The sequence below is a fragment of the Megalops cyprinoides genome, chromosome 2, assembly GCF_013368585.1.
Source record: "Megalops cyprinoides isolate fMegCyp1 chromosome 2, fMegCyp1.pri, whole genome shotgun sequence".
In the NCBI taxonomy this organism is placed as follows: domain Eukaryota; kingdom Metazoa; phylum Chordata; class Actinopteri; order Elopiformes; family Megalopidae; genus Megalops; species Megalops cyprinoides.
This window is the reverse complement of record NC_050584.1, coordinates 5,925,592-5,953,392: the sequence shown is the minus strand read 5'-3', so window position 1 is coordinate 5,953,392 and position 27,801 is coordinate 5,925,592. Positions and strand designations below refer to the sequence as shown.

Sequence of the window (27,801 nt, the reverse complement as noted above, 5' to 3'; positions counted from 1 at the left end):
GAGCAAGTGCTGAGAGAGAGGGGCTTCTAGTTCGGACCAAAACACTGAGACACTGATGAGAAAAGTGCATCCAAGGGTTTGAATGTGCATATTGTTCCTCTCTCCACTATCCTTCCTCACATGTGCTAGTGAGGTGCAAATTCATATACATACCTGTTAAATGTGGTGTTAATTTGAATCCGAATTAAAATGACATTTTAAATGTCCAAGAACATTCGGTGGTGTAAATGTGATATATAAGGAAATGGAGAACAGAGTTATAAGGTGTCAGCAGCCACTCTGTATTTATTCCATTTTCTTGTGTACATTCATGTAAATGATGGTTCATATACAGCTCAATAAATGACTACATGATTATACACACAGTTAAATAAGGGTAATTGTAATCAGTTGTAATCGTTTTATCCTTCTTTTCCCTGTTCACAGATCTCATGAACAAATTCTAAATTTGTCACAACCCTAAACCCATTTTTTGAATTACCCAAATTTGCACATTTGTGAAATTTTGCTTCAATTTTCCAAACAAAATTCATCATACTACAATAATTCATTTTCCACCTTCTGCACCTTTTGTTTTGTTTATTGCCTATGGAGTGCATTACAACATATTTATAACACGTTTACTGCTCTGATGGTAAGTGAATAAAATTAGAGCAAAGAGTTAATAGACAACAACATGCTTGTTAGCATGCCAACTGTAAGAAATCAGGCAAGCATGGAGAGGCAGCACCTCGTTAATCTGCCCAAGGTTAATGAGTTAATTGAGCTGTCTCAGGTGACAAATTGATTATGTCATAATCAAATAAGTCCATCAGTAACCCACCATTTGCCACATTTGGCAGTGTCGGTTTTTGCCGTAATGTACAGTCATGTACAGTATTGGATGTCAGATAGTTATTAAGAAAAAGGTTATTAAGAAAATTATTTTTCAGCTTTCAGTTCAATTAATATTTGAGGAAACTATGTATGTAATAATTCCATATTACATATGTCAAACATAATACATGTGGTCATACTTATGTCCGTCATAAGTCGTATGTAGTGTTTTAGAATGGGGGGTTAAATGCAAGTAAAACCCAGTGTGGCTGAAGCAAAGATCTGTTATGTTGTTATTTTATCTTGAATCCCTCAAAGCTTATTGTATCAGTAAAACTTAAGATATTGCAGTAGGTAAATACAAAGCAATTTATATTAAAACAAGATTTAATAACAAAATTCTATTCTAATTCATTATTCGTTCACATTTTTAGATGAGAATGTCTGATTAAATTAATTCGTTTAATTCATTCACTGTTAGTATTAAGGCAGTAGTCTCATACTGTGCAAAATATGTTTTGTGTGTGTGTGTGTGTATGTAGTAATTAGCAGCATACCTTCAGCAGTCTGTTTCAAAAAAAGAAAATGTTCCCAGGTTTTCTGTGCATTTCTGCCATTTTGGAAGTCTCCCGATGCCCCCCATTTATAAAACATAATTATTCATAATTAAACATTAAGTACAGTGTGTTCTGTATTAAATAAAATGTTTCTGTAAATGAAAATATCGCAACCTATTGATTGAACAAAGGAGAATTTCTTGCAGATCAGATGATTGATGGGTGATTTTTGTCCTTAATTGATCTGCAGGTCCTCAGACCAAATTCGCATGTTAATGATGATATTTAATTCAAATATTATAATATTTATAATTTTTATAAAATTCCAATATCAATTTCCCACCCTAAACCTGCCTCCTCTTTTGCTTTTCACAAATTTGGATTAAACAGCAATAGCCAGGCAGTGTGAAAGTGCTTTAATCAATGCTAAGTATTGCTTAATATCACTTGATAAGAATGCCTGGGTTTAGTAATAATTAGAGTAATGATGATAATAACCTCGGTAACAGTTTCCCTGCGGTCTCTGAGGAGATCCTGGGGAGTGTACAGTGCAGAGTACCAGCTGTCACATCAATGGGTTATTTCTACTGTTAATTGAGCTTGTAAATACTTTCCCTCTTCTCATTAGGAGCTATTAAAGGACAGCAGCACACATTACCAAATGCTGGTGTGAAGCTCTGTACAGCTTTGTGATTAAAGGGGTGATTTTTTTTCCTCAAGAAGCTAGCACTGTGATAAATATGTTTCTTATATATTTATAGTAAGTTTTCATTACAGTGTCTTGTGATACTTCAGTTTTGTGTGTTGTGCACAGCCTTAGCCAAATATCTGTGGACTGTATGCATGTCCAGCTCTTAGACAGTATTTTCCGATGCATATCCATTAGCCTTATCTACCTCCCTGCTTTTTAAATCAGTGTGTGTGATGTTTGGTTTGTGAGCATGCACGTAGTTTATATGTGCACAGAGGAAGCATATATATTAATCAGAAATTATTAAAATATTGATTTTGTTAAAAAAAATTCACATTCACATACATTTCAAGAAAAATGCTTTAAGAGAATATACAGTGTCTATGCATTCATATACTTATTTTGGAACTGTGGTAGTAATTTGTCCATTAGAATGCAAATCAAGAAAGTAATGAAAGTACAATTTTAGCCTCATTTCTAGCACTTATAGTAAGATTTGAATCAATCCTATATATACAACACGGTAAGGTCAGAAAGGCTTAAATGATTGAAAATTATTTTGAAAATGATTTCTGTATAATTACGAACCTTCAGCTACTGTTACTCCTGTAATGGATACCCTATTAAATAATAGTGTTCCCATTCCTAAATACCTAAAGTCTATTAAGGAAGTTGTTGTCTTACTTTCTTATTTAATGTCATATTTATAGATCATTTCTAATGCCCTATTTGTTGTGATATATTGTTATATGCATGTATTTCTTGTCATGTTTGTGTGCATGTGGATGCATATCATAAATATAATAACAGGGTATCACATTTTAACAGCCTTTTAATGTCAAAATATCAATGAAGAAATTTCTGACTGGACCCTGAGTTTTTATCCATTACATTCTTGCGTAATTTTTTTTGTCAAAATCACACATAAAAATCATGTTAAATTACAAGAGTAAGAATGACATGAATTTGAAACAACATGCAAATCTCTATGAGATAAACAAAATATACTGTATAAAGGTTGAAAGTGCTTCCTCAGATGAAATATTGACAAATCTGCCTTTTCCCTACTATTCATCCAACTGTTTTCTCTTTCGTTCATTTTAAAGCAAGTGTCAACTTTCAGACGTACGTCTAATTAGACATACAAGTCTGATATGCAGCAAGCTGTGGGTCATTTTTCACAGAACAGCCTTCGGTGGCCCTTAAATACAAGACAAATCAACAAATGATGTCCCGTTTTGTGTGGTGTTCTAAGCAGCTCTAAGCAGACTCAGTCCCCTGGTCCGGTAGTGAGAAACAGGGAAGTGTGCAGTTTCCATTACTCCAGCTCAGGCTCTTGGCCCTCCAATCTCACTCAGGGGGCCGGTTACAGCAAGTAACGAGATTTAGGGAACAGGGTCGTAAATCTTCCCTACCCTTCGCCAGAAAACTTTTCTCTCTTCCTTTTTTTTCCCCCCTTCCATTCTAGGTTCTAGTAAATCGGGGAAACATTAAGTGAAACAATGTATAAAATTACCACATGGAGCAGTTAAAACATTTGTTCAACAGAGTGAAGGTCCTCTAAAATCATAAACGGCCTATAGGGTGGTGAAATGAGGTCACCGCCCGTGTTTGTCTCTTTTTTTGCCCGTGTGTTCCCTTTTCCCTCCTCTTCCCTCGGTGTTCCTGCTTTTTTGTTACCTTCCGTCATCTTTCCTCCCTCCTTTCTTTCGAGCTCCATGCAAAAAAATTGTAGGCGATTCTTCACTGTTGCAGCCGTACAGTAGCTAGGGTTTTATCTGGTCTTTCGTCTTATCGGTACTGAGGTGTTATTTAGGTGGAGAAGGCCATGCCTGAGAGTTTGCTCTTTTTATATCTACGTGGAGAGGTGAGTACACTTGCACTCTGTATGGGTGTATGACAGAGAAAACAAATGCAGTCGGCCTGCCTGGGAGGGATCAAGCATGTTGATGAAACGCTTGCCCGTTCGTATTTCCCCATCTGATTTTGCTGAGGGATGAAGCCATTGCAGTTAGGGGTATGCTGAAAACGCTGCAGCAGCCTCTTTGTACCCCCCCCCCTCCCCCCCAATCATCTTTTCCCATGATGGCTCGCATGCTGAGATAGGGGTCAGCCTGCACAGTTGTCTCCACATACATCCAGAGGGAGCTTCACACATCTGCGCAGCCGTATACACAGCTGCAGGGTGTCTGTGCCTTTTTAAAAGGGGATGCAACGGTTTCAAATCATTACATTTTGCTGTGCGTGATGTATTTGTGTATATGTGTGTGTGTGTGTGTGTGTGTCCTGTACATGCATCCAGGCTGGCTTCAAAACAGAACACCACTAAACTGCCGCTCAGACAAAACCCAAAAAATTTTAGCTGAGGTGAGGATTAAAGATTTTCTCTTATTGGAGAGAAAAGAGGAAGAGGAATGCATTGGGTGGCCTCATTCCAGCACATACCCCTGTGAATTTGTTTCTGTGACTGCTGGCAGTGTCTGCTTTCACTGGCGGCCTTGTTGTGTATTGTTAAAACACTGACGAGCTGTGGAAAGCGGGCCTCTCCTTGTGGCGCAATACTAATCTCCGCTGTTAGACACTTAAGTAGCAGTGAGCCGGGCACCATTGTAGCAGCTGATTTATGATTAAATATCAAGGTATGAAGCATGACATTTTATTAGTCCAACAAGATGGATGAAATACCAATAATAAAGTAGGCTACATCTTGTTAGTTCTCACCCATGCTTTTCCTCTATCTACTCTTTTTTCCACCCCCCACCCCCCCACCCCACTCTTTTCAGGGTATATATCGGAGAAGTGAACTTAATGGATTTTGTGTGTGTGTGTTTGCTTGCTTTTCAAAATGGAAAGGAAATAGCATTTGCTTTTCTTTTTCTGTCAGTCAGCCCCCCCTCCACACACACACCCTTTCGCAGGGAGAGAGATTTCACAGAGGTGTTCTCCTCCCATGCGGTCACACTGTCTGTTGCCCGCCCCTCACCTGAAAGTGCGCTGCAGACGGGACCCGTCCGGCTCTGCCTCGCTCCGCGGCGAGATTGATAATGGAATGAGCTCGGGAGGTGTCTCCAGCCCGGGCCGCTAAGCCAGCTTATGTGGCCTGGCCGCGGTCCCCGGTGAGGCCCCCCGTTTTATCTCCCTCACCTGTGATGCTTTCACGCTCTGATTGGCTCACCCTTCAAAGCTCATTAAAGACCTGTTCGGTTAGTAAAGTGCCTGAACTCGGAACCCAATTCTCTATCTTGCTTTAGGCAGGGCTTTTCAGAGGTGTCAGAAACCAGGCCATTGATAGCCTTGTTGAGGAGTGAAGATATATGTATTTCGCTGTTTTTCTATGGGAGTTTAACTCTTTAAATGACAAATCCTTCCTTATTTGCTGAATAGCCCCTCACAGTCCACAGCATGCTGGCATGGCCATAACAGTGGACACAGAACTTAATTGCAGCGATGAGGTGGTGTCTGTAGAATTTGTCTGTGAAGGATTAATAATAAAAGATCATTTAAAGAAATTAATGGTCTGTGCCTTCTATTATTAGACTGATTTCAAGGTACTAGGCTCAGTACTAGGTTAAGTGCATAGTTTCTTATGCCATAAACCAAGAAATAACAGCTACAGTTAAAAACATCAAGATAAAAATAAAAAAAGCTGTAACAAGACATGAATTTTCACATATTTCATGATTTTTTTCCTGTTTCGAGACTCTTCAAAATTACAGGAAAATGCCTCATTTTACATAATTTTGCTTTCATGTTTTTTTTTTCCCTCTTTTTATGTCCTGTTTCATTTTCCTGTATATTCTTATCTCGATTGCCAAAATTGCACTAAATTGCACCATTGAAATTGTTTTCAAAACAAGCTCTGCTCTTTTTATTTTGTTGAATAAGAATCAAATGTTGAGAGGTTAGCTGCAGCCTAAATGTTGCTGTGGAAAGCAAACAGTCATTCAGACATGGCTTTTGTGTTTTGCCATGTTTTGGAATGGGGACTGGTTTAACAGCCAGCTAGAGTCAGCAACAGCTGAATGTACTTTGAAAGGACGTTGTTAATAGTTGCTTACCACCTATACATCTGCAATTTCGTCGACCAGGACATGTACAGACAAAGGAACAGAATGTTTCCTGCAATGTTATACTTTACATACTGTACATCTCATTGGAACGTGAAATTAATTTGAAGTCAGTATCTCTTACAAGACTGATTATTTAATGTTCTGTCCAGCTAGACACTTCCTCTATACTACAGTGTCACCTGAAAGGTACGATTTACAAAGTAAATCCTATTTACTTAGTATAAAGGCACGTGTACACTGGCAGATGCTCCTGTTAAAGGTAACATTTTTGTATCAAGGGTTTGAATGCAGTCATGGAAAACATGGAAAGCCATAACAGACCTCTGCTTCTGCTGCAGTCTCTTTCATCTCATCTGGTGCCTATGTCCCCTAAACTGAAGCTGACAGAGCTGTCACCTGCATGGGTTTGCTTGCAGACATGCCTGTGTCAGAGAGCGTCCCCTCCAGGCTCAGTTCCCACACTCTATCTGGAAAGTACCCATGGGGCGGTGAGGTGAACTGGCAGTGGCTCCGGCACCAAGCCTCCATGTTTTGATTCAGAGCTGTCACAGTCACTGGCTTCCATTGTGAAATATGTGCCATCCCGGTGTGGTGTGTACGTGCCTGCGGGTGTGTGGGATGAGACAAGGTGCGTGTGTACACGTACGTGTCTCCGTGTGTGTGTGTGTGTGTGTGTGTGTGTGAGGGAGCAGGCCAACACTTCAGTGAACCAACCACTGAACTGCTTGGCATTACCTACAGTGTCGGGTTCATCCTAAACATCCTACCCCTCTGGTTTGAGATCCTGGAGAATGCAGCCTCATATTTGGTTACATCCTGAGGGCTGCTGGTTGACATTAAGAAGGAGACTGTAAAGTGTAAAGTGCATAATCACTTGTAATGAGTCTGGTAAACCTGAAAAAAAGTGTGAAGACTGGTCCTTGGCAGATATCTCAAACACACAACTGCCATTAGATTGAAGGACCCAACTTTGCACTTACAAAAGCAGAGTGCTGTTTATGACAGAGAGTGCTTAGTTTGTGGTCTCCTACCATTGACTTCACCTCTGGACTTCAAAGAGAGAGTCATGCAGGGTTCCTGTGAACATTCCCAGGATATCAGTCACTAGAGCTACTCATCCCTAGTCCTGACCACAAGCTAGCAGGCTTCTCAGTTCTCCTCAACCTTCTGAAAGTCTCAGAACAGAGGATATACACAACTTTAGTTCAATCATGACAGGTAGTCCACCTAACCAATCAGCTGATCCCTAGCTAGAAGGAGAGGTGGTGACTCAGAGGGCCCCTGTAGACCCAGGCTGGAGCAACTCTGTCCTATTGGACTGCACTATTCCTCTGAGGAAGATGGTGGGGGTGGGGGGAAGCTTTCAGCGATTGTGTGGATTTTTTTGATGTGACAATGAATTGCTGCTGCTCCACCCCCCAGAACCCTGGCAGTGCCTTTGTGCAAGGGGGATGAGAAGGCCCATTCAGGGACAGGGGACATAATTGCCGCCACCGCTGTGTGCGCGCCAGACTCAGCCATCCATCCATGACGCTTTCAGTGTCTGCATGAAGCTGCCCTCTTGGTTTGTGTTTTAAAATGCATCAGGAATGCAGAAGTTTAGCAGCCTCTCCTTAGCCGTTCCTTTGGGTATGATCCAATATGATTGAGTTTAGTCTTGGAAACCCCTGGCTGTGTTTCTCAGAACGCACACAGTAAGCCAGATTAGCACACACATGATGCTGGCCAGCCTACACGCAGGCACACACCTACATACATAGCTGCATACAGGAAGATGAAGAAAAAGATATCTGAGCTCATGACTGTGCTGTAGCTGAATTGGCCAGATCGTTTATCTAATTGTTGGAAGTTTTGATCAGTTTGGTTTTGATTTTTTTATTCTTGAAGTTTACACAAAAACTAAATCAAAATCAGAAAAGTTAACAAGTGCATGAAGTCATTTATCATAAATAAGAAAAGAGTGAATTAAAATTCTTCTTCATGAAAGCAAACAGTTGGAGATAAGGTCTTATACCTGACTGTTTTTGTTTTAAAGTGGATGTGGACCGTGAACCACAAATAATAATGAGGTGGCTTTTAATGCAAATTGTAATCTGGGAAATCTGGTTGGGGAAGATATCAGTATTAAAAATATATAAATATTTCACATTGGTTATTTCTACTAAGCTGTGTTTCTGCAGTGATGTTGATGCAATTGCAAGATACTGTTTCCATTTTCTCATTGTGGGTGGAAACTGAAAGGTTGCTGTTTGGCAAATGGAAGAAAGTTGTATCACTTCGTGGTGCGCTCCCATGAGATCCTTCCTCTAGCCTGTCACTAATGGCTTCTGCTCTCCCATCCTGTTCTGCCATGTCACAAAAAAAGAGAGAAAAAACGTAAATCTCAAAACCAGCTCCTATTAAAGTGAGCCAGCATGCAGCTCGAATAACACGCCATTGAGTTTACAAGAGGTAACACCCCAGAGCCATGTTAACCAATAATGATATAAGACTTAATGAGATACATGTGGCTTGAAAGCTGTCAGCTGAGTGGCAGATTGTGGCCTAGTCTGTTTAGCCCTCCAGTGTGACAGGCACACATCCTCCATTGATTAGGGTTTGGAAGTTACGTCTTTCAACAGGAAAAATGCTTTTGTTTTTTCTGCAGACACCATAGCGTAGTATGGTACTTAAGCTGGTGGTGATACGATGTCATTGTAATGATTGAAACAGTCTGCAGAAGATTACCAAGATGTGCTGTAATACAGTGTGCTGGAGTGATTACTGAAAAAAAAAAAACATAAACAATCTGGAGCTCAGTATATTGGGTCCTGTCTGGTATGTTGTCCATTGACTCTAAACAGAAGTCAAAAGTTGTTCTTTTCCAATATTCAGCCATGGCATTTAAACAGCTCCTACACTCTTCCCCTATTCACACACACACACAGGCACGCACAGCCATGTCCGTTCAACTTTCTTTTACTTTCTTTCTCTCTGTCTCTCTCTCTCTCTCACACACACACACACACACACACACACACACTTAAAGAAACACTCTGTCATGCACCTAAGCATATTCTCTCCCACATGACACTCACCACACATTCTCTCTATTGATCTCTCTCTTTCCAACACACACACACACACACAGACACACACAGACACACACACACACACACACACACACACACTGTACTGCCAAACATACAAACACGTTCACTCTCACCTCTCTCTCCCTTTCTCTCTCTCTCTCACTCTCTCACAGCTCTCCCTCTTTGATCTTGTTGAAAGGGGAAGTTTAAAGGGCCGCTGTTTCCGCTCGCAGGAGACTCTGCCTTCCTCCCCGTTTGGACTTTTAGAGCTCTTCACGAGCACTGGCAGGCAGGGCAGTAATGCACAGGAACAGCCCAGTGCCCTCCCTTTTCAGCAAGAGCTGCACCCCGGGCCGTCAGGCACACCCCTCTCCAGCACCACTCGCTGCTCGCCTGTCGCGTCACAGATCATTGTCTAAAAGCCACCATGGTTGAGTTCTGACATTTTTTAAGGAAGGCATTTTAATGGAGTCTGTTAAGTACTCCATTTATATTCAAGTTCATTTGTCCTCTTCATTTCAGGTTTGGCTGAGCTGTAGCATTACTTTGGCAAGGACGCCCCTGGATTTACTCCATATTCATTTAAGGAATATGGACAACCGTCCTTTTATTAATAATTTCACAATTCACACCAAAGAAAACATTCAGTGTTTATTTTTCATCGAATTCATTTGAGCAAACTATTGATTTACCTGCCTGGCTTTTCTCAGAAAACATATTTCTGGGGTCATTTGTTTTGTCTATCGAGGAATGATGGCAAAACGGCCCGATGCAAAACGGCCCGATGCAAAGCACCGAACTTGCAAACCATTTGGTGTAAACATGCAGCACAAAGTCACAGCGCTAAACCGGTGAGAGAGGCCGCAACGGAGGAAATTGTTTCCATATGGCAACAAACAGGGACTTTCAATTTTTCCTCAGATCCACATCTCAGGATATAGTTGTTGAGGAGTAATAGGAATTATAAACCAGGGAGGAAGGGTGTGGGGAGGTGGGGGGGAAGCTATTTCTCTGCATACCATGACCCTGGTAAGCCAGGAGAGACAGAGCTCCCTGGGGTGGGACTTTGATGTAAATCTTAAATCAGGTGTAACTAAGACGGCACCTTGCCGGCTCCATATCTCCCCCGTCAAATTCCTCCCCCATCAGAATCCAGCCCATCACGTTGATTAATGCACGCCGGCAGATGCGAAGACGATCAAGGCGTCAGAAAAAAAAAAGAGAGAAAAAAGAAAAAGAAAAAAAATCCAGATCCACCCAGAACAACTGCTTCCCTTCCACCCCTTCCACGCCCCCCTCTCCTCCCTTCTCAACCCCACTCCTGTTGCCCAACCCCCTGCCTGCCCCATTACCGAGCAGCCCCCAACCCCCACTCCCCCCTAGGCTTTCCCCTCTTCACTGTTGGCAGTGCCTGACTCTTATATGCTAAATTAATTGGAAAAACAAGGGGACAAAAGCCATTTAGTGGGGGTCAGCATGTAGTGTCACGGCCGACACATGACGGCGTTGATCATCGACGAGGCAATGTGCAGCTGCCCGTCCCGGCAGATGCAGACGTCAGAAGGGATTTGCGTGACATGCAGGATTCGATTTGCTCTGCTTCAGGGAATCTTTTCTGCTTGTTTTGTGATCAGAAAAGACTTTCGAGACTCTGTGCAGGGTCTGTAAAGTGTGATTTTTTTGACTTGGGGTGCACAAGATCAACACAATACAATGAAATATGTGACCATTTTATTCCCAGTCTCCAAAAAAGAGGCTCACATCCCTGAAAAGACTAATGGATAAAGCTCCTGAAAATTGTGATCACATGGTAATTAGGTTCCAGCATACTGATACAGTGGAATGTGAAATTATTGATTATTTCTGTCTTGCAGAAATACCTCAGTCAATTCAGTTTTTGCACAGGATGTGTGCAGGGTTGTCCTATGAGCCTCTTTTTCCAGTGTGTGTGTGCATGTGTGTGTGTGTGTGAGTGTGTGTGTGCGTGTGTGTATGCGTGTGTGTGCGTGTGTGTGTGTGTGTGTGTGCGTGTGTGCGTGTGTGTGTGTGTGTGTGTGTGTGTGTGTGTGTGTGTGCGTGTGTGTGCGTGTCATGCTCCTGCTGAGTGCAGGTATTCGGCGCTCAGGCTAAATGGCCCGTGTCATGAGGGCCTTTGGCACAGCTGTGGCAGCAGTGGCCTTATCTCCCACCTGCAGGCCCACAGGCCCCGTCTCCCTGACACTGCTACCGTCCCATAGATCTGCGCTGGAGGGGAACCGGGTCAAGCCGCGGGCACTGGTGCTGCGGCGTCTCTCCCTGGAAAACGCTCACGTTATGCTGCAGTGGGGAAACGTCTCTGTTTCGCATTGCCCCCAGCTCATGCATGCTCGCAGCCAGATCGCAGGGCCCAGACACACGCTGCCTCAATGTACTGCACTCAAACAAGCTGCTGAGGACCAGGCAACAGCAAGGTGTGGAAGAATCACAGCTGTCCTGGTTTTGCATTGCATTATGCATAAATTGTTTAAAAACAGAGGGTTATTATTTTGCATGCATTTGTGTGTGTGTGTGTGTGTGTGTGTGTGTGTGTGTGTGTGTGTGTGTGTGTGTGTGTGTGTGTGTGTGTGCGTGTGTGTGCGTGCATGTGTGTGCCTGTGTGTGTGTGGGTGTGTGAGAGAGAGAGTGAGAGTACTTATGCTGTTCTTGGCCCTTCATTACGGGTCTCAGACTGGAGTTCTTTAATTGAAGGGCTGTGATGTGGAAGTGAGAGACCAGTGGGAGCTCTGGGGATGTGCTGTGGTGTAATTGGACTGTTCCGGTCCCTGTGCTTTGCCAAGGTCATGCCAAGCCTGAACTTCCCCTTCCCAGTGCTGCTTCTCAAGGTTCCTGCAAGGAATATTGTTATCTTCAACACCATCATGAAAATGATTTTGTAACCTTGGTAGGCAAATAAAGTAGGAAATGGCTTTTTTTGGGACAGGCTGAATTTTCTGTGGTGATTTTTATTCATCCATAACAAATTGTAAGTTCCTGTGGAAATATGTGGCATGAATGTTGACTCTGGGTTTCTTTGGTGCAAAACTACAAATGCGCTACAGCTTGCGTTTCTCAAGAGTAAAAGTCCCCTTTTTTCTGCAGTAATATCTTTATGATTTGCAGGTTTGAAAAACCATTACTCTCTGGACTGACTGACTCACATGTATAGCTGAGTGCAGCTCCAGCTGGGAATTATGGGTAGTTGTATGAAACACATCGTTCTGCTGATGTCCAAGTAAGACATACCCGTGGAAGCAGACTTTGATCTTTGAAAAAAGGGGGATCAATGAGAATATAGGTCTCTTTGGGAGTCTTTTTTTGTGCCATGTAGATGGCAGGAGAGAAATTGTGACATGATTAATCTCTGGATCCTACTAGGTTTATAAAAGCCTTGAACTAGAGGAGAAAAAAATGTCTGTTTCCATGCAACGATGAACATGTCCCTTGCGCTTTGCATCTAAGGCTTCAATACCACAGCCATTCCAGGGTCCAATTTCCTGAGCATTACATTACCTGGAGTTTGAATAAATTTGATAAATACAAATCCAACACTACCAATTCAAACAGCAGTATGTTTTTAGAAACAACTGAGCAAGCTCTTAGCACATGGGTACAGATACAACACAACCTTGCTGCAGTTAGTAATAAAAGGTTATTACTGTACTGTTACTGAACTTACTGTAATGTTACTTTGTGTGTGTGCGTATGAATACATATGCATATGCCTATATATAATACATAATACATACAAGTATATACAATACATATATAATACATAATACATACAAGTATATACAATACAAGTATATATACATAATACATATGCCTATATATATATATATATATATATATATATATATAAATTAGTATCTTAGTATATATAATATATTGTACATGTATCATTGAGTTTAATTTACAGTGTAAACAGTGATTAGTGTGATTGGTGTGATTAATGGTGATTAACAACAGGTGAAATGTTACAGTTATATTGTCGTTTTATTCCCCAGTAATTTTGATTCATTTCCTCTTTTTGTTTGCTGTTCTAGTCCCCCTTCTCTAGCTGGCAGCCCAGCGTTTTCAGACATCTCCCTGATCCGGATCTCACCTCACCGGAACCCCTCTGTGGGGACGGAGTCCCCCTTCAACCCGCCGCACCCTTACATCAACCCCTACATGGACTACATCCGGTCTCTGCACAGCAGCCCCTCCCTTTCTATGATATCAGCAGCTCGGGGCCTCAGCCCAGCTGACGGTGAGTAGCACTAGCATCCAAACCAGAGCCCCAACATGGAGCACCATCCTCAGGTTCACATTCCCAACTGCAACCATTATGGCGATTCTACTTCATTTAACTTCTCATCCGACTCAGTTTCCTTGCTCCTCCTTCTAAAGAGTCAATCAGCACTTGTGCTTTAGGAGAACGGAGACTGTTGAGTAGTGAAAGACTAGTGCTTTGTAGTGTGCGCGTCCCCAGGATGATTCTTGGATGGGGAAGTCAGGGTCATTCGCTGCCACCTGAGAGCCATCAGAGAGACGTAACAGTTAAACTTCGGATTCAATTTCAGGGAGTTCAGGCAGAGGCAGGCGAGGGAAGGCCTGTGGGAGTATGCGGCTCTGAGAAGACGTGCGAACTGGGAAATCATTTTGAAACTCCACAGGAGCCTGTTATTTAAAGTCCTTCACCAGTACAGCACTCATCCAGCCTAATGCTTGGTGATGGGGGTGTAATTGCAGCCACAAGCTCAATTAGGAAAGGACCCCAGTCTCACCTGGGACTGCTCCCCTGACCCTTCAGTGACCACTGTTGTATTGGGATGTGGCTCTTGAACCAGCAAACACTGACAGTTGAAAGTGAAGCACTTTAATGGGTCCTAGGATAGCATTCAGAAGGGTGCAATCGCAATCCATTGGGTGCACAAAAAGTCATAAATACTATGTAGACGTCGGGATATAAGGATATAGCAACTGGGGGTGCGCTGAGGTCTGTGTGGGGGGTGCAATGCACCCCTAAGCACCCCCATAGCACCAGGCCTGGCATTCAGTAGATAGTTATGGATTTCATACATGATCAGTGTTATATGGAAATTCTGAGAAAAAGAAAGTTTTATAAACTAGGCAACACGCAAGTGTCTGCAAAGAAAATAAATAATTTATCCTCTTTGGTGTCTCATCCCTGCAGGCCCTCTGATTTTCATTCATAAACCATCTTATAACTTTAAGACAGAAGCTACCAAGTATGTGTGTGTGTGTGTGTCTGTCTGTATGTCTGTCTGTCTGTCCTCAGGTAGTTTGGATCTGTTCACAAACTTGGAGACAATGTTAACATGGTGGTTTTTCAAATGTTCTATCTCCATTGAAACAGATGAAGAAATCCCAGCCTGTGCAACAGATTCCCCTGAGAAAGATATATTCACCAAACAAGGACAATACCGCATAAACAGCTGGGTATTTAATCAGCAGCACTGAGCTATACACTGAAAAGGAATGCTGCAAACCCTCCTGAGACTCCTTTGGTGAAATGGTATTGTGAATTTCAGTGCAGAATTTCACCTGTTCTGCGCAAGGTTTATTTTAATGGGATGGCTAAATTCTGCTATTCCTGAGCTCCTACACACAGCCAGCTTTATTAGTGCACGAGAAAAGCAATTGTCGTTGTTCAAGTTTAACCTTTTTCTCACGCATAAATGAAAGTGTTAATTGTGAGTGAGCAGCCCAGATTGTGCTGCAAATGCCCAAGCAATAGAGAATCAATCCAAACAGCCCAGCCAAGACCCCGAGGAAGTGTTTCAAGTGCGTCTGCAAGGGGCTTGGGGCTTGTTCAGGATTGTTGAGAGGCCATGAACTAATAGTCCCCACCCCACCCTTTCGGCTTGTCTCTGCCTCCGTATTCTGTCCAAGGGCATGGTAGGCCCTCACCATTGTTCTTAAGTACGTTTTCGAGTTAGGGAAGTAAGAGGGTGGAGGGGGGGCGCGAGGTGGGGGCAGGGTGGCGGCCCTGTAGAGGAATGCAGGCTGTCCCCCTCTCTTCCCTGTCTCACTTAAAAAACCCAATCTAATTAGATGGCCTGCTCCCTGCAGAAAGCCCTATATTCATGCCCCCTTTACCTCTCTCGCCTCCGCTGTACCGCTCCGTGCACAAAGAGGCAGGAAGTGGAGCGGGAGCCGAGCCCCCAGTCATCCTTCAAAAGGCCCGGCATCGCAGCCGCGGCCTGCCAAGACAGCCCTGCCAAAAAAACTTTGGGGAAATTTATGAATAAGAAATGGTAAGGTAAACATGTCCAGAGAGATGGATGGGAAACCAAGTGTGAGAGTACTTCTAGGGGGGGGGATGAATCACAGTCATCCTGAAGCCCCTGTCCCGACTTCTGCTGGAAGGAGCTGGAGTGATACACGATGATTTTGCCACTCTATGTTTATTTCTCCTGCTGCTGTGAGATAAAGTAATGTGTCCATTGGTGACGAGCTCATTTATGTTGTCATTCTCCATAGCCCTTGATCTGCGTAGTCAAATGGGTTGCCCATAAAGCACCCTTTATCTGGCCTCTTGTCTACAGGATGCCAGCGATCATCTGTCCGTTCACCAAGGATCCTTGATTTTTTTCATTCTTTTACTCCAAATGCAGGGTCCTGCTTTAGAAGGCTATATAAACTGTCTGCCATTCAAACTAGTGGCAGCAGCTGGAAAATCAGATGATAATGTGTTAAAAGAAAACAACAGTAGTTTAATATAAAAACCAATTTGGTTAAGTGTTTGGTATCAGTGGCTGTAAATACGGTGTGTGAAACAAAATCATTTATGTGTATGGGGCTGGTTGCTGCCAACCAACATAATTAAATAGGCATATGCCTCAGCTTTTACTGCTGTGGAAATACTGTGCGGAGGCTGAAATGTGTAACATCCATCACTGTATTTAGGTAAAGCAGTTATTAACAATGCTCCAACGTCCGATTCAGGGGCTCTCAAAATGTGAAAGCATTTTGTTTCAAATCACAGTTTTTGTATAATTGTAATCAATTTGCAAATGCATAGTGCAGTGGTTCAAATCACAGTTTTTATATATTTCAGATTAATTGGTAAATGTTGTACAGTGTAGTAGTTGCATTAGGAAATATGTCATTTTATTTGGTGTTAGTCATATTTGAGAATCCCACATTGTATTCAATAACAATGTGGTGTTTCAAAGAGCATTTAACTCAGGAGGCTGAATTTGTAGTTGCTTGGGATATTGGATAAAAGCTGTTAATAGACAAAAAAATGTACACATACAAACACAAACTGTGATTTGAAGCGTAAGCTGACTGCGTACGGTCTGATTGTATTGATGGAGGAAAACCAAAAATGTATTTTGACTTTACTCATATATTTATTTTACTGATTTCCAGCTTCTCGTGGATTGAATTACTGTGTTAATACCATGTGAATCGTCCCAACACTGATAATTCCCTCTTAAAACCCATAATCAAAGAAGGGGAAGTTTAGGAGGAATACAGTGCATGGTTTGATTTGGTAAAATGTGAATAAATAAGAATCTTTCAAGATGTGTAATGCCCAGCCTTCCCACGGCTGAAATCTTACATTATTACATTACATTAATACATCACATTGGCCAATAATGCAATGTAATGTAAGCTGACCTTAGCTGTAAGCACTCTGACCTTTTTTATCAATATGAAAATATTATATATCAATATGGCACAGAGCCTCACACAGAACAAACATGTATTGATGTAATTGTCCCTTTGTAAAGGAAGATTAAAATGGTGCAAGGAATTTTACCTATAGCACTCAACCTGCTTTGGCCTTGTTAATGTTAACATGCCATATGCTTTACTGCTCAGATGCACATTAGTGTGGCTGTCATGTAAATAAACCACAGAAATAAACAGCAAGCAGATTTGATCTGAGATGACAACACGGGCCCGGGCAATGAGCCCAATGCAAGAAGAAGTAATGCCGTGTGATGTGACGTCGCAGCCAATCAATAGGAGAACCCCTTCTTCATCCTCCCCCAACACCCCCACCCCCCCTCTCTTTTGACTCAAAACACACTTCATCAGCATTATCATCCCACTGTTCTGCTGATAGAACACCCTGTGGGTCTAAAAACACATCGAGTCGCCGGGTGTAAAGCTTATTTCTGTTTCCACCACTTGAAGTTCCATGGCAATGGCCCCCAGTCTGTGTGTCCATGCCAGGATTTTTTTGATTTAGAATTCTGCAAAGCCCCTTCTGCGTGCGAACAGAGAATGAGGCACATTATGATTCAATCCAGAACCGCAGTTAAAGCGGAAAAATGAAGACAATTAAGAAATCCCCCCCCCCCCCAAAAGACATAATACCCAAAACGAATTAATTTGGAATTTCTCCTTATACTCACAGAACCAATCAGGAACGCATATTGCGCACATACAGACCAGTATTTAGAACAGGGCTTTCATCCTCTTTTATTTATTTATTTTCGCTTCTTTATTTTTAAAAAATAGGCATTAGCCTTAACACTTTATGAGGCTAAACTGATTTCCCATTTGCATCCAGAACCATAGTATCAGTCTTTATTTTCCATCCCTCCTCCCCTTTTCTGCCTTTTCTTGGTAACGATATTTGAATACTGATGTGCAGTGCCAGATGTTTATTTTTAGGATGCAGTTCAAGGACTTAGCTCTATATTACTAAGAAAAAGGGGGGCAAAGAAGCTGGAGATAGAGAGAGGAAGAGGGAGAAAAACGTGTTACTGTTCTTTATGCATGCAGATCTTGGCAGATCTGGGCTTTATTTTATTTGGTTAAGTGGTGGAGGGAAGAGCAGGTTGAGTATCTGTATCCAGCAGCTCTGCTCCTCACGATAACACCAGCAGCATTTCCAGCTGTAGATGCATGCATGCACACGTGCACACATACACATACACACACACACACACACACACACACACACACACTGCAATGAGAAGAACAAAAAAAAAGAAAGGAGAATAGAAAATAGCAAAGGAGAGCCAAGGCCCAGAACAGAAAAGCAGCATGCTGTTGAAATATAACGCAAGAATGTATGAATGGTTTTTAAAGCCAAGCAGCTCACTTCTACCGTTTTATATAGAGAATGTAATGTGGTAATATGGGCATACCAGTAGCAATTTTAGCACACAAGTTTAGGTCACAAGTTCAAATCTTTTAGGGTTCACAAAATGCCTGCCTGTTCCCTAACACAAGACACTCTACCTAGCTGCATAAAGGAAAATGTAAAATGCTAAAAGTTTCAATGTACATAAATAGATTTTAGGATTGCTAATCCCACAGGCCCTCTTTCTTGTGTTCCACATGTCTTTATGTTCTCAGTGTCCTCACCTTGTTGCTTTTGTCGCCCTCCCCTCTCCTCCCAGCGCCCCACACTGGCTTGACCACAGCAGAGTACTACCACCAGATGGCGCTGCTAGCAGGTCACCGCAGTCCGTATGCTGACATCATTCCGTCTGTGGCGTCGACCGCTGGGGCAGGGACCAGTGCCCTGCATATGGAGTACCTGCACGCCATGGATGGTGAGTCTCTATTAGCTGCAGAGTGCCAGGTCACACTCAAACACACGCTGTAGTGGGCTGTACCAGCCTGCCCATCCACTCTGCACGGTATAGCCTAACATTTACAGGGCTAACTGGGTCCCAGTTTACCTAACAGGCTTTTGCTCTTCCTGTCTGTGTAGTGTGATAGACTTCTTCCCCTTAAACAGCACTGTGGGCTGTTTTCTGAAAAAAAAAATGTATTTATCTTACAGTTAAAATATATGTCTAACTGGAGTGTTAAAATCATTTCAGAATTAAAAAAAAACCCTAGAAGTATCTTAAAATAAAATCCACCAATCTCTGAATAGATCAATGCTATATGTGGGGAACAAGAGCAGCGAGAGACAGAAATGGAAGGTATTACACACTGGCATCATTTAAATGAGCCATTGTCTTAATGTGCTGGGCCCAGGAACGCATATAGAGGAGTTATGCTAATGAGTTATTTTAAAGTGTAAATAGGAAATTAAATGCACACTGAATCTTATGAAGGTCAGCTAGCTTCACCTTCTTCTCTTTGATGAGAATTTATTTAGTCAGCCAGTCTCTGCTTTCATGGAACGCGGGCGTGAAGTTACCCTTTTACTCCGTACAAACTAATTAAAACTATCCAAACTTGCATGGGTATCAGAAAATTAATTGCTATTAAGTGGGAATTGGAATGTCCCACCATTCATCACTGTAAAAATCCTTTCTTCTGTGTCTGTGTTTTAGATTAATAGACTGAAACAAAACAATTAGGGCCAAATTTAAATGGAGATGTTGGCTTTTTTAATTCAAATCGTCTGTGATCATGGCTGGTAATAACTCATCACGTTTTAACAATGTGTGTTCCAAGCTGGGAAAATTAACACTTTAAAGCTTCCTTTCATGATAATCAAGATGTATTTTAAAGAATACGGTGTATCAAGAGGCTTTTGGTAATAACTGGGCCAATGCGTTGTAGCTAGGGTTGAAGTCTAACCCACATCAGCATAATTACCTAAACAGAGGCCTGTAATGAAAGGATAGACCTATCCTGACTGTTTGTGCTTTAATGGGCCATTGTCTCCTTCTTTGAGCTTTGAATCACTGATTATCTTTAGCTCTCAATTTCACATCTGTTTATGAAGCAGCACTTACACAAGAACTTCTTTGTGTGCCTCTGGTTAACTGATATAAACATATATTTCAAACCACACTTTTTATAGCCACTCTAAGGTAATTTTTGTGCATAATATTAATGGTTATAGCAAATGTATGCTAGAACATTGTTTGTTTTCATTATTCTGGTTTTGTTTTATTAAATGTCATGCATTTGATGAATATTTAAATGCACATATTTTTTTCCACCAATCAAAGTTTTCATATTGTTCTTTATCAAGCCGAAGCAGTTGATTATTTAAGAGTATGAAAATACCTCTTCAAGCAAACTATTAATAGTTTTACTGTCAGCTCAACGGACATTCATTTAAACCATTCAGACATTGTTTTACTGTCTTAATGAATGTATGGTCAGTCACTAGTATTGAGACTAGGAGGTTATTTCATGTTGATGCTGATAGTTTCTACTCCAGCAGAATAAATCTAAAAAGTGCTGGCTCCCATAGTGGAGCTGAATATGTCACCATAATAATCACTTCAATAGTATGGGTCTAAAAAATATGAACAACCACATTATTTTTGCCAGTGAATTGTGTTTACTACAAACACAGCCCAGTGTGTTTGTGTGTGTGTGTGTGTGTGTGTGTGTGTGTGTGTGTGTGTGTGGGTGGGGTGGGGGGGGGGGGGTGGGGGGCAGGTTTTTATTTTCGATGCTGTCCATCTCTTCTGTCTGAGGGTTTCTTGTCCACTTGAATTAATGACACTCCCGCCTAACCACACATCCCAACCATAAATCAAGGGGAAAATGAGAGGTACGGTCCTGGTACAGAGCGAGCCTCCTTTTTCCTCAACTCCTCCACTTTGCCAATTTATCATGTAGGCACGCATTAATAAACAGGGCTCCCCTGAGGCTGGCCTGCCGTGGGATGCCTCCTACGCCCTCCACCTAATTCTCCTCAAGTGGAGCTGGTCCATCACAGGTGGGCAGTCTCACAGAGAGGGCGGGACCTGCTCTCCCTCTGATCCTTACCCCGCCCCCACCAGCTGGAGGAGGGATGTGATAGACACCTGCCTCACACTTGATGAGAGTCAAGTGCAAGTCCCAATACAGAGGACAGCTATCTGAAATGCCAGGCTGCATCACTCCCTCTACTTGTGATTACTTGCCATTGTTACTTGGTCAGGTCAACTCTCTCCTTCACATGTTAGTCATTACATTGCATGTACTTTGTTGGAATTTAGCAGATGCTTTTAGTCATGAGCCATATTGTGGTAATATATATGTTTATGCATCATTTATTAATTCCATGTAGCAGCATATCTCCACCTGAATTTCTGAGGTGAAGGAAAATTCATTCTGCTGCTGCCTTAGCAATTCTTTTTTTAACCAGCCTTAATTTGCCATTTTTATTGAAACTGTAAACATGTCCACCAGAGATAAGTCAGTGAAGTCAGAAGCAATCGGTGCTGTATAGTGATAGTAGAGGCTCACTTTGTGTATGGCTACCTCTGCCATATACGTGTGGTGTACGTGTGCATGCCTATGTACATGTGCATGTGCAACTCCATGCGTGTATGCTGTGTGAATTCCTTTTCCCTTTGTAATGTTTAAAAGAATCTGTAAATTTATCAGAAGGGAACAGCACAGTTGTACATAGGCCAGCAGGGACAATGCAGGGGGTGTTCCTCTCCTTCCAGCATGATACATTAAAGACAGACATGCAGCCGCCAGCTCAGAGCCACAGTGTGGCACATATACGCTGATTTACATCTGAATGGCAGGCCTGTAATCGCTGAATGTGTCAGACAAGCCAGAGAGGGGGGAAGAATCAGCGTAATCTGGTTTTGTTTGCCTGCGAAATCAAAAATGGGTCTGAGTCATAAAGCCATTGTGTCACTCCCCACACAAAACCCGGCTCTCCTCTTTTTCTTCTCTTATTTTTACTTTTCAGTTTTTTTGTTTGTTTGTGACATCTCAGACTGAAGAGAAAACAAAAGTAATTTCTTAATCCATATATGGGGTTCATTTTGAATGCACAGAATGCCCCCATCTGCATTTCTTATAATGCTGCTACAGCTTTCCAAGCAAAATCTGAAAGAAAAGAAGCAAAACCATACAGCACAGTCTCACTGATTAGCAGGAAAGCCAAACTGAAGTGGAATTGGATTTTGCTGTAGCATGGCCAATAATGGTCTTGGGATATGTAGATATACAGAGGGGCCTTTTTAGATTCACATTGAGATGAAAATTGGTTTGATTTACTCTTATACTTTTTTTCCTCAAAGTTCCTTGTAGTGTGTGATATATAACCTGAGCCAGATAATCTAATTCCTGAGTAATCTTTTCTGTATGTATGCAAAGACCATAGAGGTGCTGTTACTGTGGTGAAATTGCTAGTGAAATAGAGTAAAAATACTTTGAGGCATTCCATGTGAGAGAAGGAGAAGTTTGCATGTTTTTGCAGCCAGAGCTACTCTGATTTTCAGAATGCGTTACCATGGAGAGATCTCTGCTCTTCCTCCCCTCAGCCTCTGTCGGTCTCCCAACAAAATGCAAAGCTTATCCCCCGCAAGGAGGAAGAGCTCTCAAAATGACACCCCGGGTCACTCTGAAGAGCCCGCCAGGCGGGCCTCTATTGTTCCCCGATTGGCTCATTCTTTCCTCTCTAGTGATGAGTGAATGGACTATAGAGGCAGAAACAAAAGGGAGAGGTGAAGAGGGGGGGACAAAATGAACCCAGAATGGAACCTGTCTGCACATTTTCCATTGAAGCCCATTGGATCTGGTCTCCTGTAGATCTGAAGTGTAATGGCTCATGCCCCCAAGTCCTCGAGCCAATCTCAAAGGGTAAAAATGTTTTAAACTCATGACATTTACATTTACATTTATTTATTTGGCAGACGCTTTTATCCAAAGCAACGTACAAAAGTGCATACAGTAAGTATAGCCACAGTACAGGGACAGGATGTGTACAGTTCCACAATGAGACAGCAATTCTCAGCTGAGAGCAAAGTCTGTTTGAGGACACACTACTGGCTAATGTATACAGCTACAGGGTATAGGGCAACTAACAAGATCCAACTTCAAACAGCGCAATGAGTGCCAGAGTAAAGGCAGTAACAAGAAAACAAAAACACAAAAAGCACACAGCAATTTATAGCAGACAGCAGACAGGATTTGGGAAGTGCAAGGTTGGAGGGGGGGGTGGCGATTGTGTGATAGGTCAGTCCAGGTAGAGTCTGAAGAGATGTGTCTTCAGACCACATCTGAAGGATTGGAGTGATGAAGCTGTCTGTAGCGGGACAGGGAGTTCATTCTACCACTGGGAAGTGATGTAGGAGTAATGTTGGAAGTGGTGACCTAATTGGTGGGGGGGGGGGGGGGGGTGTGGACTTTGCATGGAGGGGTAGAGCAGGAACGTGGGGGACAGGCAACGGCCTCTGGGGGTGGGACGAAAATGTGAAAACAGGCAAGGGGAATGGAAAGATTATTAAATACTGTTGATTCGTATTAAATACTGTTGGACTCCTGGTGTTTCACAGCACAATGAATGCTCTGTTTGCTGCCCCGTAATCTACTTCTCATAAATTATTTCTTATCTGTTTCCATGTCAAATTGTTGTCAGTCTCAAATGGCCGTAGATTGAAATGTAAAATATGAAGAGCTATGAATTAGAGCACTGTCCGCAGGCTCATTCACAGTAAGTCATGAAAATATTATTGCGGCAGTTTCCACCACTGTAACTCCAAGACCCAAGAGCACTGACAGACCATGTGCTGCTTTAAAGCTTGGGGCCTTCACAGCACCTCTGGCATTGCGGCAGTGTAGCATAATGGTTAAGGACTAGGACTCATAACCGAAAGGTTGCTGGTTCGGGTCCCCACGGGGTCACTGCTGCTGTACCCTTGGGCAAGGTACTTACCCCACAATTGCCCCAGTAAATATCCAGCTGTGTAAATGGGTAACATTGCAAAAACCTGTAATTGACGTAAGTCGCTCTGGATGAGAGTGTCTGCTAAATGGCAATAATGTAATGTAATAATGCAGGGCGCCCTTTAGGTTTAACAGACAGGTGTCTCTCTCTCCCTGTCCCAGGCTCACGGTTCCCCAGCCCCCGGCTCTCCGTCCGCCCCAGCCGCAAGCGTACCCTGCCCATCTCCCCGCTGTCAGATCACAGCTTCGACCTCCAGACCATGATCCGCACTTCGCCCAACTCGCTGGTCACCATCCTCAACAACTCGCGCTCCAGCTCCTCCACCAGCGGCTCGTACGGGCACCTGTCCGCCGGCGCCATCAGGTAAGGCCGACCTCCATCCGCGTGGCTGTCCGGAGCTATCCGGATGACCTGTGCTCACCTCTCGCTTGAGGTCTGCCTGTGTTTACACCCTCGGGGAGATGGCGTTCTTTCTCCGATCCCATCTTAGACCCCTTAGCCGCCTCACTGTGAGATAGGCCTTGTGTGTGACACATCTCATCTCCAGAGCAGTTCAGCCCTCCTTTTTCCCTAAACCACTCTTGTGGTTCAGAATCCTCCCAGGTTCTTGACTCAAGGTCCTTCTCTGCTTTTCCGTGGTCACCCCTACCTCTGCCACCCCTCTGGGCCCCCTTAATCACACGAGTCATAGTGCACCATGTGCAAACCTCCCCCCTGCAGCTCACCCTGTGGCGTTTGTACCCACCAGCACCGCAGCCTCAGGCAAACTGACAGACTGTCTCTGTGTGCGCACAGCCACCATGCACTCTCGCTCTGCCCACACTCTCTCTCTCTCTCCATCCCCTCAGTCAACATCCCACTGCAGCCACGCCAAGTGGAAGTGGTTCACTCAGAGCTTCCTGGGGTCTGAAACATGCCCATGTGTCTGGGAGACTGAGCCTGAGCACTCGAGCGATTCAAGGGGCAGGCACTGCAGAGGTGGTTACCTCTCATGCATTACAGATCCAGCCTCAAAAAACAAATCCTCATTACGCAGGGTGCCCATCGTGTTACTCAGGCCTCCAAGGCTCAAAGCTGGGTCAGATACTGGTGGCTGACTGAACTACCAGTCGTATGCTACAGTACATCAGCATGTTCGACCAGTCTGTACTTTTTGAGTCCTCAAACCACAGTGATTAAGGAGCTTAGTGGCTGCTGCTGCAGGTGATGGTGGCAGGGGGGAGGGGGGGGGGTGCTCCCAATGTACCCATGAGGAAGGTTTGTAAGCTGAATTAGTCTGGTAACTGTCCATTTGGATAAGTGTATAAATGGGCAATATGAAAAATGTGAGCTATGTATGTCACTCCAAATAAAGCCTCCTGCTGAGCAAAGAACTACTGTAATTGTGCTGTACTGTTAAAGCATGTGTCCACTCCAATATTGGCAAGACAAAAAAGAGAAGGGAGGGGGGAGCTAGCGAAAGAATGAGTGCTGGAGAAAAAGAAATAATGAGAAAAAAAAACAAGAAGGAAGAGGTAGGATGAAAGAATGACAGGAAGGGAGAAGAAAGGAGTGAAAGAATGAGGGGAGTGCAGACTCCTTGTGAGGGGGGGTGATGAATGGATGGCCCGTTGGAAAATAAATTGAAGGGAACAGGCAAGGGCTCTCACTGAACATGAAATCCGCTATTAGGGGGAAGCGTGTGAACAAATCCACCCCCCCTCCACTGATATGCATCTCCTGATTAATGTCCCCTACGTCAAGCGAGGAGAGCTTACCTTAACTGGACAGTGGAGTCATATTTCATTTGTGGACGAGAGGAGTAGGGGGAACAGCGGATGAAAAGGCAGCAGCCCAGAGGAGGGACAGTTTCGGGGACGGGAGGACAGCGGCTCGAGTGCCGCTTCTTCGTGAGATCAGTGTCGGCTGAGCCAGTTCTGTTTCTGTGGAATGAGCTCTCATGCTAACAACAGTGGCCGGACGGGGAAAACGCAGTGAAAAGTTCTGCTAGTTTAACAGCATGTAGGCCTTTTGCAAAAGTCTGCTCAGTAGCATTTGAATCTTACTCCTATGTGGGCTACATGCGGACAAGAGTGTACCATGTGCTCTACCCTCAGCATTACAATGTTGCAAGAGATGGACCCAGCTACACACGCCAAGCTAGCAGAGCACCATTCAGACCCCTGGGGCAGGAAGGGGGGGGTTGTTTTCAGGGGCACACAGTGACACCTACACCCACACCAGGCAGAAACGCACTCCCCCTCATGTGTATCCCCATGGCAGATGGTGGAGGGGTAATAAATGCACATCTCTTCACTGCCACATGATTGGATGTCAGGCCACATCCACAGTGACTCTGGTGAATTAGATGAATGCAGAACTGTGTGGAGTGCAGCCAGGCTAAACCAGCGGCTCTCAATAGGCGGGGCAGGTGGTCAGGATATGCTTTAAAATAATACCTATTTAAAAAGAATGCTGCTTCCCAATCTGCATAGCTCTGGGTTTCCTCATATTGATTCAGGAGAACAGCAGCTGAATGTCTTAGACAAGAGACATTGGTTAAATTGGTCCAATTAACGTAGTCATTAGTTGGCATTAGTGGTTTAATTACTGAAGTAGAACAAAATATAGAAGCCCTACTTGACTGTGAGTGGGAAAGATTGACAGTTGTTGTTTTTATTAAGTAGTTGCTCTGAATATTTACCTGTGAATTCCACATGGGTGAATTAAAACATTTTTAAGCTTGCATTCAGAAGAAGAAAAAAGAAAAAGAAAGAAAAAGAAGAAGAAAAATAATGGCTCTGCACTTACCATTGGCTTGCGTGATGGGAGTGATTATCTGAGGAGCTTTTGTCAGCACTTCACTTTATTTATTCGCCTAATCCCAAAAAATAAATAAAGCTGAGAAAATTATTGCGAGGCATGTTAGCATGGCCCAAATAAAAAGAGGAAACACAGTCAACAGCATGGTGCCTCAGAGTAAATGCATTATGGCCTCTTGTAGCATTAGGAACCCTACAGCTAGGGTTGGCAGCAGGGTGCTGATAGTCTTTTTTGATAGTGAGTATGTTTCTAATATTTTTAATTTGCTTCATAGACCCAGAGCCATGTATTGGGGGGGTACACAGCAATCAGCCTCATAGCAACGCCCGTCAATCAACACCCACTGCATGGGCATGGTAGCTACACACAGGAGAGGAGTCATTCACTGGGAGCGATTGATCACTGATCAAAAGTGTTTGGCCGGAGGGGGAAGCCGATCAATCATGACGCTAGCTCCTGGCCGCTCAACTGGTGACAGGGCTGAGATGGGCTCCACTCCACAGTCCCCACAAACAAATGAGTGATATGACAAGCGCCAGTGCTGCGAGCACATCTCGCTCCATTGATTTCCCCTCCGCTGGTAATAAGATCAGCAGACGTATGGAACAACTTAGCCACAATCAGGCCGGAGGATGAATAGGGTCCCCTCATTCGCGTGGGGACTTTTATTGAGCCAGAGACGTAGATGCAGGAGGATCCCTGCGGCTCGGGAAAGCGGTCTGGCTTATTATCACCTCATAGTTTGTTTACACTGGAACAGTGGTTCTGTTCTGTCCTGGCTGTGGAGACTGGCACCAAAAAAAGTACCGTGTGCATTGGTGTGGGTTTCCCGCTCAAGAGCATGGCTACTCCACCCCGCTTCGTTCTTGCCATGCGGCTAACCACCTGATGCAACCAGTACAACTCAATTAAAACATTAGATTTTCCCTCGAATGGCTGTAACAATGAGCTGGTATGGTCTACAGGTATGTATTGTCTTGGACTGGAGATGACTGGCTCCACTCAAGGCTCATGTGTCGGTCACTTTGACATGGAGTTTCCTGACGGTCTTAAAAGATCTCCTGCCATAAGCCCACAGTGTTCTGGTAACAAGGATTGGCTGCAACCACCAGGCCCATTACTCAGCTAGATTCATTTCCAGGCGCAATTGTTCCAGACGATCTTCTATTCAAAGACTTCAGGACACAGTGATTTGGAGAGAGCAGTACGA

The 27,801-nt window shown here is 43.4% G+C and overlaps 1 protein-coding gene across 1 annotated transcript in view; it reads left to right on the top strand.

Moving 5' to 3' along the window:
* The window catches only part of gli3 (GLI family zinc finger 3), a 122,586-nt gene that overhangs the window by 73,918 nt on the left and 20,867 nt on the right, over positions 1 to 27,801 (top strand). The window contains exons 5-7 of the mRNA XM_036521423.1: positions 13,267 to 13,472; positions 18,595 to 18,750; positions 23,951 to 24,152. Of these exons, the coding sequence (XP_036377316.1) occupies positions 13,267 to 13,472; positions 18,595 to 18,750; positions 23,951 to 24,152 (564 nt within the window). The remainder of the gene's footprint in view (positions 1 to 13,266; positions 13,473 to 18,594; positions 18,751 to 23,950; positions 24,153 to 27,801) is intronic.